General features: G+C 36.8%; 3 protein-coding genes across 3 annotated transcripts; 1 reads left to right on the plus strand and 2 right to left on the minus strand.

Annotated features, from left to right (window-relative positions):
- Positions 1-951: 951 nt before the first annotated feature.
- On the minus strand, positions 952-5,132 carry plekhs1.4 (pleckstrin homology domain containing S1, tandem duplicate 4). Its single transcript, XM_082151603.1, has 9 exons — positions 5,002-5,132; positions 4,173-4,206; positions 3,997-4,091; positions 3,785-3,900; positions 3,285-3,419; positions 2,673-2,748; positions 2,505-2,558; positions 2,001-2,102; positions 952-1,914 (listed from the first exon to the last, which is right to left on the minus strand). The coding sequence occupies exons 2-9, from the start codon at positions 4,177-4,179 to the stop codon at positions 1,909-1,911; spliced, it is 591 nt and encodes a 196-aa protein (XP_082007729.1). The 5' UTR covers positions 4,180-4,206; positions 5,002-5,132; the 3' UTR covers positions 952-1,908.
- A 276-nt stretch (positions 5,133-5,408) lies between these two features.
- On the plus strand, positions 5,409-12,447 carry LOC309485029 (putative E3 ubiquitin-protein ligase TRIML1). The gene is made up of 6 exons (XM_082151601.1): positions 5,409-6,866; positions 6,945-7,040; positions 7,123-7,356; positions 8,842-8,861; positions 9,131-9,273; positions 9,460-12,447. Exons 1-6 carry the CDS (start codon positions 6,846-6,848, stop codon positions 10,035-10,037), a joined length of 1,092 nt encoding a protein of 363 aa, XP_082007727.1. The 5' UTR covers positions 5,409-6,845; the 3' UTR covers positions 10,038-12,447.
- Positions 11,199-19,677, minus strand: casp7 (caspase 7, apoptosis-related cysteine peptidase). Its single transcript, XM_082151602.1, has 7 exons — positions 19,518-19,677; positions 18,392-18,514; positions 16,704-16,852; positions 15,967-16,095; positions 14,083-14,258; positions 13,743-13,881; positions 11,199-12,978 (listed from the first exon to the last, which is right to left on the minus strand). The coding sequence occupies exons 1-7, from the start codon at positions 19,547-19,549 to the stop codon at positions 12,752-12,754; spliced, it is 975 nt and encodes a 324-aa protein (XP_082007728.1). The 5' UTR covers positions 19,550-19,677; the 3' UTR covers positions 11,199-12,751.

Raw genomic sequence — 19,677 nt, forward strand, 5'->3', positions numbered from 1 at the left:
ATTGAATCTCATTCATTTGTGTTTCTTAAGCACACTTGCTGGTAAATTGATGAAATTACTGGAATTCTGCAATATTTCCCACCCTGTAGAAGTTCAAATTAGTTTCTATGAAGACTGCTCATTCAAGGAATAACTTATCTAGCACCTCACTGGAAGTTCTTTTGGATATATTATATATAAGGTACTGGATATATAAGTTTTGTTAAATACAATTGGTTGCCTTATTTTTGGGTTAAATTCAGTATTTGCTTCCATCCATTCATATGCAGTTGTGTATGCTGTGAGTATCATAAAATAACATTAGGATGTGAGTAATTCATCTTTTAAATGTTACACGGGCTGAATCTGAAATCGCTCCCATACCATCAAATAGGTCATAATTTGAAGGGACATCCATTTGTTGTGGTGTCCGAAACCTTAGTGGATGTTATTGAATGCACTTATTCTTAATCACGAACTTAATGGGCACGCCACAGCCATTGTAAGTCCACAAGACCGAAAGTGCATAAGTGTGCCATTTGGGACAGGGCCAATGAGTGTTTATTATCACTGCCGTAAAACTGTCGTAAATTTGACTTTTACGGTCGACGCTGACAATGGAGATCAAGGCCCTGTCCCAAATGGCACACTTCATATGCACTTTCGGTCTTGTGGACTGACCATGGCTGCCGCATGCGCGTGTCCGTTAAGTCCATGAGCCCGTAGTGTCCTATTTGTCATTTTAGGATTCAGAAGCGTGCTCGTAAGCGGCCCCCTTTGCGGTATTGAAATTCAATAAAGTCTTGAATTTGGGTCTGTTCCTCACAATCGTATGCTAGATTCTAAAGATTTGGATTACAGCTCACAAATAAAATTGATTGCTTTTGTGAATTTATGTTTCGTTTTTTATGACTGATCTATTGTCAGTCACAGCATAGCTAGGACTACTCAGAACATGTATGTTTCAGCATATATGGAAACTCAAGTAAATGTTTATTTGGTAAAAACAAATACATACAAATATAGATCACATTGCATCCACAGATAACAGATAAATTGATTTTGAGGAAAAATTTAAACATATAGTAAACAAAGTTTTTATCATAAGAAACCTTCAAAAAGCTGCATAGCATATACAAAATACAGAATTAAAGAAAAGCAATACACTGAGTTTACAGAGTAACATAAAAACGGTAATTTCAGGGTATGAAACAAAACTAAATGAAAGAAAATGAATACCAGAAATCTTGTACATTTAGATATTGAAAAATATTGACAATGAAATCACACACAATGCGTGCATGTTAAAACAGATCATACATTTACATTTTATTTTCTGTACATTTCACATCAAGGTGAATGTTTATTAGAACATGCATTTGTTTGAAACAATATAATATTGTAATATTATAACTTCATATAGGCCTAATTGAAACGTGGTTTGAAACATAATATTTAAATATACATTTAGTAGCCTATATTTACACAGTACATAGCTGCACAAATTTCTTTACTGAAGTATTGTTCTGGTCTTTTTTAAAATAAGCTGCCTAGTTCAAATATAATTGACTTTTGGTCATTTGCTTTAATCATATTGATTTTGTGCAGTTCATATCATCAATATCAATTGAGGTTCCCAATGCAAAACTATTATAAAAACATTAATTTTGCTTTGGTTTAGTGCAAGTCAGTGAAACAAAATATGATTTAGCATATAAGAATCCTGTTCAACCTTACTTTCAACAAACTACTTGAACTGTGAAAATAAAACAACAAATATATCTTAAATTCAGTCTTGTTTCCAGACTGTTATGACTCAGTAACAACAGGTAAAGAAGCTGGAGTTTAGGATGAAGCCTGCATAACTACATTACTGCACTCATTCTGACAATTCATCTGTGTCGTTATCTTCGCGGTTTGTTTCTGTTCTCAATTCTGTCTCGGGCAAAAAAGAGTGAAACTATAAGTATATTTGTGAGTATATGTTTGTATTTCCTCTTATGTTGTTTGCATGCATCTACCTGATTACTTTTGAATTTTACAGGAGAAGCATAGATGGGCTCGTGGGTCACATGTGATGGCAGCTCATGTGTAACACATGTTGTATGACCCCACTCAACTTCCTGTCATTAACACAATATGATATCGTTAGATTATTGAACAGCTGCAAATAAGTACATTAATAATCAGAATAAGTGGAGTGAACTCTCAAAGCAAAGGGTTAAAAAAAATCCCATTACAACAAGCAATTTTTCTAGCTTTTTTTTAGCTTGTTTGATATAATCAGTATGGGTTGCAGAAATGAGAGTCACACTGATTATGGTGATCTCTCATTCTTATCTTGATTCACATTTATTGAGACTTAACTGTGCCACTCTCCTCAGGTGATAAAAAAATTATTCTCAGAAAAAAGAGTAAGTTATAAAGACTTATTATTATCATTAAGGATCATAAAACCTGAAATACCGGTTGGCCACAAACCAGACCTATTTTTAGCAGACAGCCCCTTCCATGTGCTAATATACCTGCTTGTTTTCTGATCGTGGAAGTTCCCTGATGTGTCTATTCGACCCGAATGTCTGCGTGACAGATGTTTAATTCAGATTATTCAACTACAAGAAAATATTTTGCACACCATGCACAATTATGAATGAAATGCATGCATTTTCAAGTCAGAAAAGTAAAAACATTACCTTGGGATCCAACAGTCTGTGTGGACGATCATTTAAGATGTCATATAAAGCAGTGAACCATTTTTCCATCTCCCAACTGCACAAATATGTTATATTGCATCATTCAGAGACTATTTAAAAATAGTCTAATCATATCATGATTATTTTTAAAACAATAGAAATGATAAAAAGTCATACGTTTCTGTAAAACTCATCTCTATATTTATCATAAAGATATCATATACAGTTCTGTGCAAAAGTCTTAGACACGTTAGAATGGTCACACTTTAGATTAGGGTCCAGTTCTCACTATTAACTATCTATTAACTACGACTTTTGCCTCAATAAACTCCTAATTACTGCTTATTAATAGTTAGTAAGGTAGTTGTTAAGTTTAGGAATTGATAAGGGATGTAGAATATGGTCATGCAGAATAAGGCATTAATATGTGCTTTATAAGTACTAATAAACAGCCAATAATCCTAGTAATATGCATGCTTATAAACAACTAGTTCATAGTGAGAATTGGACCATAAACTAAAGTGTTACCATAAATATTTTCACTCAATTTACTACAAAAAGAACAACAATAAATCACTGCCATTGAACAAAGCAAACACATTCAGGACAAACCTGTTTTCTCCAATAAGGAAGAAGTCTCTTTCTGGTACTCTAATAAACAATACGCATGAAGGAGAACATCTGAAATTGTTTTGAATCCAGTTCCACTTATTATCCATCTCGGGGTTCAAGAACATGAATGTGATCCTGCAGGGCAGGCAGAAAAAGAGATGTTCTCTTCTGCAGTCTTACTATACAATAGTACTTGTGTAAGGAAAGTTTGTCAAGACAAACTACACTGTAAAAAAAAGTTGCTACCTTAAATTAAGTACAATCAACTTGGATGTTTCAGTCATTTCAACTTAAATTACATTAAACTCACCTTAAAAATTTAGTTTTTTTGGTGAGATAAAGCAATGTAAAAAAATGTCGTCATAACTTATTGATCATACTTTTTTACAGTGTACGATGTTAAATAGATAAGATAGATTGTTGCTAAGGTATTCTGGGTGGTTGACAGACAGGTTTATGATCTGATGAGGTGGATCAGTGCGTACAATTATTGAACATACTTAGACAAGTCAATGTCTCCAAGTGGTTTGTTCATCTCTTCATTTTTATAGTACTTAAGCTTGCATATGTTGTTACTGTACTTTAGAAGAACAAAAAACCTCCGTTTCCATGATTTCTGCAAAAAATATGTACAGGATGAGAGAAATTAGCAAAGGGAGTCTCCCATAATGCACCATAAAACCTGTTCTGCTTCTTTTCTAGAGAAACATACCTGAGACTTGAACTGATTCTCTGGGGGAGATTTGTAAAGATATCCAGAACACATTTTCTCCTCGGCACCATGTATGTAAAATGCATAGTTTTTATCTGCAGAGACAAAGAATCTATTTAAAACTAAGCCATATGTTATGACAATAACGTAAATTAGAGACATTTAAAAGAACATACCTGCCATTGTACAGTTTTGGTGAGTAATGGAATTCTGTGAGTGTAAGTAGGAACAGAACAAGTTGTTGTTACTTTAGCATATTCAGCATGATGAATGATTTCAAGTGCCAAATGTTTGAAATTCAAGATGTTCTTTAATGGAACAATTACATGGTTAGGATCAGGCCTTCAAAGCCACATCCATGGTCTGAGACTACAATAGGAAGTGTGACAGTAAGCCCATCGATCTGTGTTTGCACATGATGGACATTTCTTTAAGATATTAGCAATCCTCAAAAACATACTAGTCTGTTAGTGACAGTGTAAACTGAGTCGAACAATAGATATCATTGTAAGCAGCTCAAACAAGGAAACAAATATAAATATATTTTTTCATTTCCCCCCCCAAAAAACATCACTTAGTATGATTTATAAGCTGTTTTTGGATTTCAGATTTTGCCATCTTTGTGGGGACATTTTGTCCCCATACTGTAGGGTTTACCAGGACACACAGACACACACACACACACACACACACACACACACACACACACACACACACACACACACACACACACACACACACACACACACACACACACACACAAAGACAGAAAACTATTCCTGACCTAAATATAGTTTTGACTGAAATATTTATTCAGGTGGTATATCAATAAATAAATACTTTTGATTTAACTCACTATCATTGATGCTGCCTTATGTAAATCAGACAGCACAATTTCTTAGCTTTAGCTCTTCTGCTACAGCAATCAAAATTATGCAAGTAATGTTATACAAAATTATTATTGTAGTAGTATTATATGACTGAAAAAAATGACAGTTTCTGTACCTGAGATAGATGCTTCCTGTCTGTGAGAACACAACATGTAGTTAAAATATATGAGGAAGTTTACGCCAAGGTGAGAATCCTTAGAAGTGATGTCACAAGGAAGGCGGTGATTTAAACATATTTAGTTATGTACTTGGACAACAAATAGAAATAGAAAGAAGTAGCCTACAAGAAACACCAATGCCACTATTGTCAAGTTTAAACTCACTTTATGAACTCACTAATCAAATAGTATGACTATATTATCTCTGCAATATACATTATTGGCACAAATTGCATGTTATTACCAGACTTACAGTCTGACATTGAAGGTGAAGTCACTTCTCTCACCAGTTATAGACATTCAAATAGGTTTCCTGAACACCTCCCGTCTGCGATTGGTCATAAAAACAGATAGCCCCGCCCCGAACTCACGTCATTGGTGGAGCCAAAGTTGATGTCAGGAGATAGTCGGGATTTTCATTCTCATTCACTAATAATTGCGTGGATTATTTCGTATTGGTCGTATTGATTATTTCGCACAGGTGAACTCACGAAAATTCTCCACCTAACGTGCATATGCATTTGAATTAGCTCTTAACCATCTTACATTGGATTGGAGAAAATGAGTAAATACCAAACAAAGGGAGTATTTTGACATTATTTTTACTTTGAAAAAATTACCAATAAAAAATACATATCCTCAAATGATTTCACATAAAAATACTAAATGCGGTATTTTTTATGTAAGTAATAACTGTAGGCTAAAAAAAATTTTGTTGTTGTTTTTACATTTCATCTCAGATGGAGCGCAAATGGAAAAGTACACTTGTACTGTTGTGCGGTGCCGTTTCACACATCTATGAACAGAAGTGTCAGTTTCAGCATATTTGTATGATTTATGCAAGGGTGAAATCCAGACAAACATTTATCTGCTACATTCCAGAAGTCAACTTAAAAAAAACTTGGTGGTAACCTGACACCTTACCTTACACAGTGTAAAAACCCCTGCCCTAATTTCCAGCCATACTTAAAATGTTCTCAATCAAAGAGTCATCGCCAACCCACGTCAGTTCCCACGCACGCCTATTCATCCAATGGCGTGAGGCTGAATAATCATTGTTTGATGGCACTGTGACTGGAAGTTGGCCATGATGTATCAGGGATAGAAAGACAGGCGGCAGCTGCAGGTGGCTTGGCACAGGCCTCAATCCAAACATACTCATACGCAATTCATAGAATTTGCATCAGTCATTACAAGAGCTAACAGGGTCATGGCTGAAGCCTATAATTAGTGCTACCTGCTCCATAAGTGCTTCTGAACTATTTGGAATTCGACCCAGTTGCGACACGCAAACTTAAAACATGCAAAACGTACAACTTTAAACTTAAAATGCATCTGTAGATACAGTAAGAAGAACCTTGTCAAAATTTTCTTCTGGTTAAACTGGATACCCTGATTTAAACATTAAATATTAGTTGTTGCGACACATGCATCAACACTTTCAAAGGTCTTCCATGTGAAATGGTGATATTAATAGATGTTTTGTTTGGCTGGAAGTGCTGCTTCCCTTCTCTTTTGGGCACAATGTACTCGGACTACAGCAGGCCCAGTACAGCTCCTTCAGTCCTTTAGCCAGATTTACAGACCACAGTCGTACAACGCGAATACTTCCCAGGGCACAGGAACAACAGATGGACCATCACCCCTCCCCTATTCTTGGCATCTTAACCGTACAGTATAAAGCTCAGAGTTTGGGGCTTAGGCTAGTCGTTTGCCAGTGAAGAACAAGACTGGAAAGAAAACCAAACCAATCAAATTAAGCGAAGAACTGGTTCTAGTATAGATTGGAGTTGAGAAGTCAATGATGAAGACACAAACCCAGGTAAATATTCAGCTAATTTCTATTCATTATGATGGATATTTTCAACTTGATTTAGACTTTTGAAATGTCACATTCAAGGACACCCCAATAAAACATCAGGGGAACCTGAAGAGACAAAGAGACATTCTGGCTTTCCGAATGAAGAAGCTGTCATCAAAACAATCTGACTTCAATGTAAGTTGTTGAAACTTCCATTAACGTCTGTAATTAAGCAGTCGGGTTTGTTGTATCTTGAGTATCGTTTATTATTCCACAGAGCAAGACTACAACTCTAAAAGAGAAGATAAAGAAAAAATATGATGACATGAAGAGGGTTTTGGATGAGGATTTTAGAATTACTCTAAGTCAGCTGGATCTTGAGACGGAGGCCATGGAGAGAACTGTTGAGGACAGCATTGAGAAGTGCTACCGCCTCACGCTGGAAATCGATCAGCAGCTCGCTGAACTATCTGCACAGATGGAGAAAGATCAACGTCTGGGTCAAGAGAAGGTGCGTTTTCTGTAGTAGCACATTTTTAGATGGAAATACTATATAACTGAGGTATTAACCAAATACTTTTTGAGTTACTCCAATTTATTTATTTTTTTATGCCAAGGACCTAGCCTGGTTAAAACCAGACCATTCTCAGTAGTAACTGAGTTATGGTCTGGCAAAGCTTCATTAATAACTCATTTCCAAAGGGGCGTCACAAACGGACGTCACTCAAATGCCTCTGGGCGCAATTGGATAGACCTAAAACCAATCAGAGCGATCGTCATTGTGTAAAGCCATATGCTGCGTCCCAATTCGCCTAAGTTACACTACGCCATAAAAGTATGTACTCTTTTTTTGTGAAGAAAAGGTATTTACTTTTGAATGTGTAGCAAAAAAGTAGGCACGCTTTGGGAGATACTACTTCGTCATCTTTATCGGACGGATCTGTCGCGTGCATCCTGTCATGTAAACTGCCCTGTCAATCATCTTGTCACAGTTAAAATTCTCTATTAAATCTAATTTAATTTCCTACCGTTTCAGAGAGAAATGTAGTAGCACGTTCATCTGCCAGTGGGTCTTTCATGGAGACTGTCCTCATGTGTTTGCAATTTGAATATAATAATGCATTTAAAAGTTGAATGGACGTCGCTCAAATGCCTCTGGGCTAAAACCAATCAGAGCGATCGTCATTGTGTAAAGCCCGCCCCAACGTTTCTGATTGGTGCCGCGATTTCGACGGATTAGAAATGGCCTTGAATGAGCTCTTTGCCAGACTACTTGCAGAGCAAATCTAAATTTGCCGGAAGTTGTCTGGGTTTTCCCAGGCTACCAAGGACCCCCAAATGCAATTCAAATATAAAGGCAGCGTTGAAAATATTTGTTTTCAAATAAATGTATACTTTGGTTTAGTGAAGATGCATTGAATTGATCAAAAATATTCACAAAAATATTCATAAAAATATTCACAAAAATATTCACAAAAATATTAACAAAAATATTAAGCAGCGATTTTAACTATATTTAGAATGATTTCTGAAGGATCATGTGACACTGAAGACTGGATTAATGATGCTGAAAATTCAGCTTTGCCATCTCAGGAATAAATTGCATTTTTTTAAATATATTAGAATAGAAACATTTAATTGATATTATTATATTAATTCACAAATATTACTGTATTTTTGCTTAATTAAATGCAGCCTTGGAGAGCATGAATGACTTCCTGTCAAGACTTTTGAACGTAGTGTATATATTTTCTTGTGTTAAACCCACAGTTCGATAAGAGTGATATCGTAAAGATAATGAAATAGTTTGGTTTTATATTGTCATTGTAATAAAGAAAACTGTTAAAACATTACTTGGAAAATATTTTAGAGATTAATGACATTTTTTAATGAATTTTTTGCTCCATAGATAAATGAAGGCATCTGCAGTGTGGAAATGTTCTACAAATAGCTTACTTTTTCAACCCTAATATCTCCACCTCTCTCTTACTTACAGATGTCAGAGATGGAAGAAAGGTAAGTAGTGTTGCAGTTTTGGGAATGTGGTTTCCAGCTGGTCCATGATGGAAATTTAAGTTTAATAAGTATGTAACACTAAAGTTACTGGAATATTTTACACTGTTTTTTTTATTGTTTTATTTCATTTAAATGGTTTTGTTTTGACACATCTGTGGGACGGAAATGGGCCAAGCATTAAATCAAGCATGCAATCTGAATTTTCTGCATAACACTTCCTTCTTGTGTTGCATGCTCATTTTTCTGCACATATTCTTCCCTGTTTATAGAATAATGGAGACTCTGAAGCTGACTGATCCAGAGTTAATCCAGATGGATGAGTTTAAGAATGAACAGCTGCTCTGCTTAACCATCAACCTGCTACTGTTCATACGTTCTCAGGTTCCTGTCACCAAGAAACTCTTCCAAAGCTGTGAGGGTCTTAACATTTTCACATGAGAATTACTCTAGTGCTTTTAATATGTACAGCTAAAGCAAGTTCAAATATTCCTGCAATGTTTTCTATCATTCTAACCCCTGCTAAACCTGTCCCTGGCACCTCAGAGCTCTCGCAAGGAATTTGTTTCTATTTATAGACTCTAATTTTTCCATTTTTCAGATGCCCAAGATGTTGTTCTGGATCCTGACTCTGCTCACCCAAAACTTATTGTTTCCCCTGAGGGCGACTCAGTCTCTTACACTGATACCTGGCAGGAAGTATCGGAAAATCCCTCTCGATTTGACACCACCCTGAATGTGATTAGCCGAAAGAGCTTCACGGATGTTCGCAACTACTGGGAAGTGCAGGTTGCTGGAAAGACATACTGGGAACTAGGCCTCACTTACCATAAAATCCCCAGGAAGGGCCGAGAGGAGGACTGCTGGTTGGGACGGGGCCCAACGTCCTGGTGTGTTGAGTATTTCAATGGCGAATACACAGCCTGGCACAATGGCGTTTCCCATGAGCTCACCCATGTAAGTGGGAGAACCTTCCAGCGCATTGGCATCTTCTCCAGCTCAGAGGGAGGTTTGATTTGTTTCTTGGGGGCAGACACCATGACACCCCTGTTCAGTTTTTGTGCAGGAACCTTCACAGACATACTCTACCAGGCTGTCTGTCCTGGCCATGAAAACCAGGGGACAAACAGGAAACCGCTGCTGATTTGCGATGCCTCGAAATCAGCCCCCACCTTGTGATAGACCACCAATGAGGGTTGGGGACTGGGTTTATCTATGTGAAAGAGGTTGTTTTTAAGGGTAGATTCAGTTTTTTGGAATTAGTCGGAAAATGTTCCTTAGCTTTGTCGTGTTCCTTATTTGATTATTGCTAGAACGTATTTGTATATTTTTTTTTTACTGTATAAATGGGAAAGTATGAGTTAACATGTTACTATGTTTTCCCCATGTACACTACCATTCAAACATTTGGGGTCATATATATATATTATTATAAAATAAAATAAAATAAAATAAATTAATTTATTCAGCAAGGATACATTAGATTTACCAAAAGTAAAGACATTTATAATTTTTCACAAGATTTCTATTTCAAATAAATGCTGTTCTTTTGTCCTGAAAAAAAGAAATATGGTTTCCACAAAAATATTGTGCAGCGCAAATAAATGCAGCATAATGCATTTTCTTGATCAGCAAATCAGCATATTAGAATGATTTCAGAAGGATCATGTGACACTGAAAAGACTGCTGAAAATTCAGCTTTGCCATCACAGGAATAAAGTACATTTTAAAATATATAAAACAGTTATTTTAAATTGTAATGATATTTGACTATATTACAGTTTTTAGTATTGTATTTTTTCCCCAAAAAATGCATCCTTGGTGAGCATAAGAGACTTCTTTCAAAAACATCTTACCGACCCCAAACTTCTTAAGTCCCCCTGTAGTCAATCATTGTATCCCTTAAAACTCACCTTTGATCACCAAAATGACATATTTAATAAAAAAATCTGTCATGCCTTAAAATAACTTGAATGTAACTCTATATCCTTACCTCATTTAGTATACGCGGTTCTATAAATATGCAAATTAGCCCCGCCTCCACTCAGTCACACCAGCTCAAAGATCCACTCGTTGACGATCACACGTTGACGCGATTGGTCACAAGGTAGTTTGTGACGTCAGAAACACAAGTGATTTCAAACCGTGTTTTTTTTTAGACTGTCTTAAAAAATCACTGCAGTTTTAGGGAGAAAATACTCAGCAATGGTGTTGACATGGATTTGCACATGGTTTGTCTTAAAGCATATTAAAAACACCACAAAGACAAACAACATTAAAATCTTGATTTTCACCACAGGGGCATAGGCTAGAAGTATTAATAAAAAAAAATGACAAGAGTTCAATAAAGTTTTTTAATACAGTAAAATTTGGCTTACAAATGCATTCATTTGAAGTAAAGTAATTTAAACAAAAATCAGCCCCACTTTATAGTGTAATGTTGACACAATCAATGAAAAAAAAGGGCACTTGTGCCAATTATATCTTTTTTTAATTCTTTTTTATAAATATTCCTATTATCACAGTAAAGCATTTAAATTTTAAATCGATGTGGTATAAATTTATAAATAAAAATAGTTTTCCATTTCAAAACAAGTTGAGCTGACGTTTCCTTTAATATAGTTTGAGCACTTCACTAATAATAATCCATGCATAAAGAAAAGAAGGCCTTTCATCTGTGGCAGTCGGTCGGTTGCACAGGCTGGCAGATTTAGTGTGTGATCTGACTGAACAATCAATAACTGAGAATGAGAATACAGAAAAAACCAAAAGAAAAAGGAAAAACTGTAGGACGAAACCAAAGACAAGCTCTGAACACATCAGAACCTTCCATCAAGGTTCAAACAGCACGTTAGGTCAGATGGATGATAAATGGTTAAAATGGTCACCAGTAATTCAATAGCTGCCTCTGTAGAATATAGACGGATTCGGTACAAAACATCAGTAAATAATGCATGAAGACTTTAAAGCTACAGTGTGCTCAAAATACACGGGATGCATGAAGATCTGATTTAGGTTTTTTCAGTGAATGCAAACTAACCAGCGAGGGATAAATGAATAGCTTTTAAAACCAGTCAGGTGTCAGCATTACTTCACTATTTGTCACTCCATTTCCATACATGCCCTTTCTCTGGCTCCCTTTGAAGAGCATTCTGGAATAACCAAACCAAACCAAACCAAGCCAAACTGAAATGCTACAAATGGTCATTTATATAGAGAGTAAATGCTTGAGTTGTCTTTTTCTTCTTTTCAATATAAAACAGAACAACAGCAATTTTTTTGTGTGGTATGGCGTGTCTTTTTCAAGCACCGTATATACATTTTTAACAACGATTTTTTCATTCATATCCAAAAAGAGTTTTATCTTGTAGGGTAAAAATGGCAGCAAACTTTCAAAGTTGGCAAAGCAACATGGATATTTTACACTGCCAGTTGACAAAGATCATACATGACATCACTATTCTCTGGAATACTCTGAGGAAGTTGAAATTGAACATGCACTGAGAAGGTAGTGAACTCGAACAGGAAGTAGCACAGAGGAAGACCTTTTCGGTGTCTGTATGCCTAACGTAAAAAAAAATTGCTTTCACACACAAACTTCCATCTGGGATCACCCCTGAATGTTGTGACCACTTGGTGAGTGAAGTCAGTCAGTGGTCAGTCTTTGTACACCTGATGTGTATTTCCTAACCTGCCATCCTAAAATGTGCACCGTAAAAATGTAAAAATATTTTGCTCAAGTATTAGATTGAGGTTTCCCTCCTTATGGCAGATTAACAATTCTGTTAAAAGATAACAAATTAAAAGTGTGCTACTATAATGTCCTTGGCAAGTAAATGTGTGTGCTGAGAAAAGGCAGACGGAGCCCAGCATGTGAAGATGGTCGACTCAGATTAGTTGAAGTAGAGCTCTTTAGTCAACATGGACACCACACAAGGTATCTGTTTCTTCTCGCTAAAACGAGGGTCCTCTGACCAGGACTCGAAGCTGGTGGCCACCTTGTAGTTAACCCGTGTGAGGATCTGCATGATCTCAAGTTGCTTGCCAAACTCATCAAGAACGTTACAGAGGGCCTGGACGAACCAGGACCCTCGGCCTGGATTCCTCCAGGAGTAGTAACCTGTGGGAACAAATGTGGAGGAATGTTAGAACAAACAGGATTTGACATATTTTAACCCAGGGCTGGGTATCTACTCAGATTTTCAGATTCACAACCTCTTCAAATTGATTCAATTCTCATTCACCTGGGTATATTTCAGGTTTAATATCCATTTTGCTTATATGTGAAACACATTTATATATACAATTCTTGTACAAATATACACTACTGTTCAAAAGGTGTGGGTCAATAAGATTTTTTTTATGAAAGAAGCCTCTTATGCTCATTAAGGATGCATTTATTTGATCAAAAGCAATCACTACCCCAGTATTGTCACATGATCCTTCAGAAATCATTCTAATATGCTGATTTAATGCTCAAGAAATTTTTTTTTTATTATTATCAAAGTTAAAAACGGTTGTGCTGATTATTATTTTTGTGGAAACAGTGATACTTTTTCAGAATGGAGAGATCAACATTTATTTGAAACAGAAATCTTTTGTAACATTGTATGTTTATATATCAACTCCTGAGTTTGTGATTCTTTTTGATTGAATCATAAAAGTAATCTGTTCATCAATGAGACTAGACTGCTCAAACTATGTTTTTGATTCACTAAAAAGAACTTGAGTCATTTGTTCATGAATTAGACTATTCTGGTCATTGCTGTTTGTTATTGTGTGCAGCTCTAGAGGACAACTCAAGATGTGTTTTCTTGCCACTGTTTCGTGGTACTCTTTGAGACAAAACGTCCTGCATTCCATGACTAAGAGAAGAAAAATTACCTGGCACAGTTGAATATGCGAACAGGAAGTCTGCCTCTACCGGAATCTTGTGTCTTGGATTGGCATCTGTCTCTATCGTGTCATTGGGCGGTCCTGAGTCAGTCTGTATGCCATCATCAAATTCTGAACCCCGACAAGCCTGCCAATAAAAACACATGGCCATGTCAATATCTGCCTAGAGTGCACTTCAAAAAACAGGTTCACTCCGGGTATGGTGCGACTGAAATAGCATTAAAACAATAGACACCGTTGTCTGGAGTTGCTCCATTTTCTCCTCCTTCACTTCTTCCTCATCATCCTTTCTCCTCCCCAAATCCTCCTGTAGCCCTGCTCCTCTTACCTGGATGAAAAAGAGCTTTGGCTTGCCCACGAGGCTCTTGCACATGTCTCCTTTGAAGAGCGAGGTCATGCTCTTGATGGGAATGGCTCCATCCGTGCCGTAAATCATGCCCTCCTCGCCGTGGCTCAGCAAGATGCAGGCGAAGCAGGAGCTGTCGCTGTGGTCCTCTTCTGAGACTGAAATACATATGTGAGAGAAGAAAAAGAAAACTGTTTTGTCACACTTTAAACTTTAGTTCTGTCGGGACCACTATCGTCAAATACGATTGACAATTAGCATACAGTTAGGTTTGGCGGTATGGTTCTGTTCTGGGCAAGAACTCTCTGCGCATAAACAGAACAGAACCAACATGAATGTATTGCAGATATCATTAATTCAAGATTTTAAAGTACAACATAATTCGAGATTTTATTCGGATTCAAGGGGAATCAGAATGCCATACCGAATGACGAGAGGAGGAGCTGGAGATGGAGGAGGGTAATTAGCTACTGAGAAACGTGATAGCTGCTGATAATACTGAAGGAGCTCATATATGTATACAGTGATGGGCGTCGTATTCCTATAGGTAGACGTGGATCAGCTGAGAGTCACTGATGCGAGCTTTACTAACCTGACCTGCCAGAACTGACGCTATGCTTAATTTATCTTAAAGGACAAGTTCGGTATTTTACACTTAAAGCCCTGTTTACAGATCGTATCTGATGAAATAGAACGGTTAAGATTAAAATTTGTACACATGCTGCTGTCCCGAGAATTTTAGGTTTATTTCGCCCCCACCCCCCCCCCCCCCCCAAACCCCCCCCCCACCCCCACAATGGTTGTCTATATGCACTGGAAGATTCCGACCTAAAAACACATTAAACTTTCGTTTACAAAGACGTGAAACTCACCGAGTGGTCAGGGGTGTTCACTGATATGTTCCCTCAAAAATCGCTGAAAAAGATGCATTCCAACAGGTTTTATCGTAGTTTTTGTCCAACTCCATTGACTTAATAGGACGTGCTGTGAGGCCGCAGCACCTTTACGGTATTACTCCGCCGCTTCTTCTTCTGCTTCTTCTGTGTATTCAATGAAATGCCTGTGGTTTGCTTGCAATTGGCAAAGGTGCATTATCGCCACCAACTGGGCTGGAGTGTCTATTATTCAAGCTCTCAACGGAAGAATCACGGGTGTGACGCGTTTGGCAAAATAGGTCCACAAAAGCGAAATAAACCTAAAATTCTCGGGACAGGAGCATGTGTCCAAATTTTTATCTTAACCGTTCTATTTCATCAGATACGATCTGTAAACAGGGCTTTAAGTGTAAAATACCGAACTTGTCCTTTAATGTAGAGAAACTGTGAGTTTGCCAACAGCAGGGGGTAATTTGGGCCACTACACATTAGAGGGCAGCAGATTCAATACTGAAAAGCGTAGCTAAAAATTGTCCATTGGTGTCATTAAAACTTGATTATACTAGCTAATATTTTTAATTTTTTTTATTCTTATAATTTATACCTGTAATGTAATTAGCTAAGCGACACACTAACACCTAACAACCTATGTAGACCAACCCCAAAACGGTCATTTATGTGGTTTCATGATGGTTATAGTGCATTAGAAAACAGGTGCCTTTGTAGTCAGGTGACAGTGAGGCAGCTCAATGGGTTTTGGAACAAAACTTTACACAAACAACAATCAAAATAACATATGCCATTATGCAAATTTCCAGCAATCAGGCAGCCCAACCACATTCCGTTTTAGATACTTTTCTGGCTCTTACTGATATATATATTACTCACATACGTATGTTCTTAGATTTCATGTTTTTAATCAAATCAATCAAAAATTCCCAGTAGAATTATGTAGAACCGGGGGGTAAAGATGAATATTTTGGCCACTCACCTTCTTTAAGTAGACGCTCCATTTCCTTACAGGTCTGGTCATTGTAGATGAAAACTTCAAAACCCAAGCTTTTAAAGCACTTGAACAGCTCTCCAGCATCCCGATCCGTGCCATTGCGTACATTCATCCCTTTAACACAGAGCATAAAGTTAGCGCCATTAATCTAACTGAGCATCGACCTAGTAACTACCTACATTCAACAGTTTTATTTTCTTGTAAATCTTTTAAAGACAGTCACTGAATGCCTGAGGTGTTTTTACAGAAACTATAGTTACTATGGTAAGAAAAGTCACGGAAGAGTTTAATTGTGTACTAAGTAGATTTTCTTTTTTGACTCATTGCCGTACTTTAGTATCCTAATGTTTTTATAATAAAAGTAATTTTACTTTTGCAACAATATACAGGTGAGCAAATCTTTTTTACACATCACATTTTAGATCTCAATTGTAACAAATTATTTGTCATTAAATGTTTTCAGAAAATAAAAACTTCATATCATTGACAAATAATTGACAAAAAGCTATGCAGAATGATGACATTCATTTCATTTTATTTTTATGTTTACCAATAATGAACAGGATATTAACTTTTTGGTAGAGGCTCATAATACTAAAAAAAAAAAAAAAACAGTTGAGTATGTGATCAAAAAAAAAAATGGCACTGGATGTGCCATTTAAAGCAATAAGCAATTTAATATTGATTGTTCAACACAAAAAGTAATGCAGATGAAGACTCACCTGTCTTATCATCAAAGTTCTTGTTGTTGATGATGATGCACTTGCCAATGCGCTGGTGGCTCATCTTATACTGGAATGTTGGTGAAACAATCCTGTAATGGCTTTCAGAAGATTGCTCTTTTTCCTGCAACTTCCCATCCTTCTTCTTACTGAGAGACAGAGATGGACAGTTAACCAATCTATTACAGGACCTTCATTCTCTCTCTCAATATATATTTATACAATATATATGGTAACACTTTATTTTACGGTGTCATTGTTACTTATGTTACATGTAGTTGCTATATTAATAACTATAAATGATGCATAATTGCATGCAACTAATCCTATAGTAAGTGCATGTAGTTACTTAATATTACTCAGTACTCTGTATAATTACAGTGTAACAAAGACAACTTAAAATAAAGTGTAACCATATATATATAAATATAAAAGAGACATTAACACACATCAAAATAAAATAAAAATACAACCTCAAGCAAAATACAACCCATGCCCATCAGAGAATAGGAAATGGCAGCTAACCGGGAAATCATGAAGACAATTAAATCCCTTTATCGATCATAATATTAGCTGCATGGTGTCCCAAAGAAATAATATTCCACATGCCTGAGGTAAAATTCTCACAAACGTCTCATATCTCCCTTGTCAAATTTCCAAAAGAATCCGTCCAGATTAGAAGGCCACAGTGGCCACTGGATGTACAATATGTGCCAGTATTCCAGAAGAGCCTAGTCATCATGTTACCCAACCACAACAATGGGTTCCTTCCTGCCTATACACACTCTCTCGCACACATGAACAGTGGAGTGAATCACAGGTGTCCCATGTGATGAGGGACAGCAAGCCCCCCCCCAACTCCCCTCCAACTAAACCCTACCTCATATCCCACTTGACGGTTCTCCTACCTGGTCTCATCATTAAATGGTACGCCACTCTGCATTGAAAAGTGCTTCTCTTCCTTCTAGATCTACTGAATTTGGCCCAAATTTTAGGCTCTTTTGGGTGGATTTTTTCCTTGTTGTGCGGTGTGGTCTGTGCTAGGGTCCTGGCATGCTCTATACTCTATAAAGAGTGGAGTGGTGGCTCCGCTGGGCAGGGGCGGCGCACGCCACCTGAGTCAGCACACACGCCACCCCCCAGAGCTTTCGAAAGGCCTATTCAAACCCATCGACCAAGGTCATGCAGGACATCAGCACACCTCTACTGACAAACATACTATCACACTTACATATTAGGGCTGTTACTCAGAGAAAGAATACTCAAAAGTGCCACCAAATGTACAGTCTCTTTACATAAGTGAATTTGTTTAATCACAAAGAAAGTAGTCTAGTATAATTCTAAATATGCAGGTGCTTTCATATTAAAAAGCTATAATGAAACATTATTCTGAACATCTCAAAACACATTCAAATATTGCCTATATGATGCAAGAGTTACAGCGGCTATGTAATTTACAAAGAGGACTGTGGCGCCACCTAGTGTATGACACAGCCTTCAACACCTGAGGACTACTTTCAACTTTTTTAATAATAGGCACAAAAGTTTTTCTCACTTGAAAAACAGGTTAGGTTAGGTCACTAGTCGTGGTTGATTTCGGCACATTGCATAAATTAATGGAAGGATGACGGATGGACAGACAGATAGGCGGATGAATGGATGGATTACATTAGAAAACCCAATCTCACCTGCCAAAAAGGATAAATCTCCCTTTGCGGTCAGGTTTCGCATCTGTCACGTCTCCTCCTCCATTGTTCTCTTGGTCCTCCTCCGTCACCTCACTCTCAGCAGCAGGGGTTTCTTTATCCATTCTGGAGCAAGAATGAAAGTTGGTACTTATCAGTGACACAACTTAACTTTGGGGAAATAACAGTTAAAGCTGAGTAACCGTGTGGAATTCCTGAAAGGCTGAAACTCTGGTTTTCAAGTTATACTTATAATAATTATCTTGACATGTTGTCACACCTTTTCCCTACAATGATTTCCAACTGTAACAGCAGTAAAAAAATGTTTTTCAAAAAAATTCCCTGGGTAACGTCAGACTAGCCTACTTGGTATTGTCTACCATGGACATCAAAAAAAGGGATTAAAATGAAAGAAAAGTTCTTAATCTGTTTGAAGATCTATTATTCGCCATTCAAACAGTAGTGGACTTTGTTATTATTCAAATACACAGTAAATTAACTTTTACTTTCACTTTGTGGTGTTATCTCAACTGGATGTTTAATAAAAAATAAAAATAAACTTTAAAAATCTATTTATTTATAGCTCAGAGGAGAAATAAAACTGTTTAGCCTATGTATGAGTATTGTTGAAGCTGATGAGCAATGACGTGTAACGTTAGTTAAGACAGTGGCTCACCGCGTTAACAACACCCACAGAGGATTGTCGAGGGTATATGACATACTACAATTACTTTAGCTATTATTGATGCTAATATAGTTCTAGTCATTTACATGAAGTATTTGATGTGTTCTACTACAGCTAAAACCTTTGCGAGCTGTAATTAAAGGTCTCACTTAAACTTTCCAATGGCAAACTTGTCCCGTTTAACGTTACTAGCCTAACGTCTTTCTAGAGTGATTCTAATGTTTAACATTTAAATAGCAGAACAAACCTAAACCAGTTTACAAACCTAAGTAATAAATATAGCCTATACATTTTGATTTCGTATTACTTAAGTGCTTAATGTTAATGAAATGCAGAATTTGATAGTTACAAATACGTTAGCTAAACAAAGATGTTTCAGCGTAGCTTGATGGTTTCATAACATTACTACTAACCTAACGTTATATCTTTACTCTCGAAACTTACATTTCTGTTGGATCAGCCTCTGTTTTGTTCATTGTTCATTCAAATACGTCCAAAAGACACACTGAGAAAATGAAACTGTACGGTACTTTCAAACACCGATCTTCCACTTCCAGTCTGAGTGTCTGATGTATTTAAAGAAACACTTCCCTTCCCAGATATT

This window comes from Leuciscus leuciscus (genome assembly GCF_965113295.1).
Source record: "Leuciscus leuciscus genome assembly, chromosome: 21".
Classification (NCBI taxonomy): Eukaryota; Metazoa; Chordata; class Actinopteri; order Cypriniformes; family Leuciscidae; genus Leuciscus; species Leuciscus leuciscus.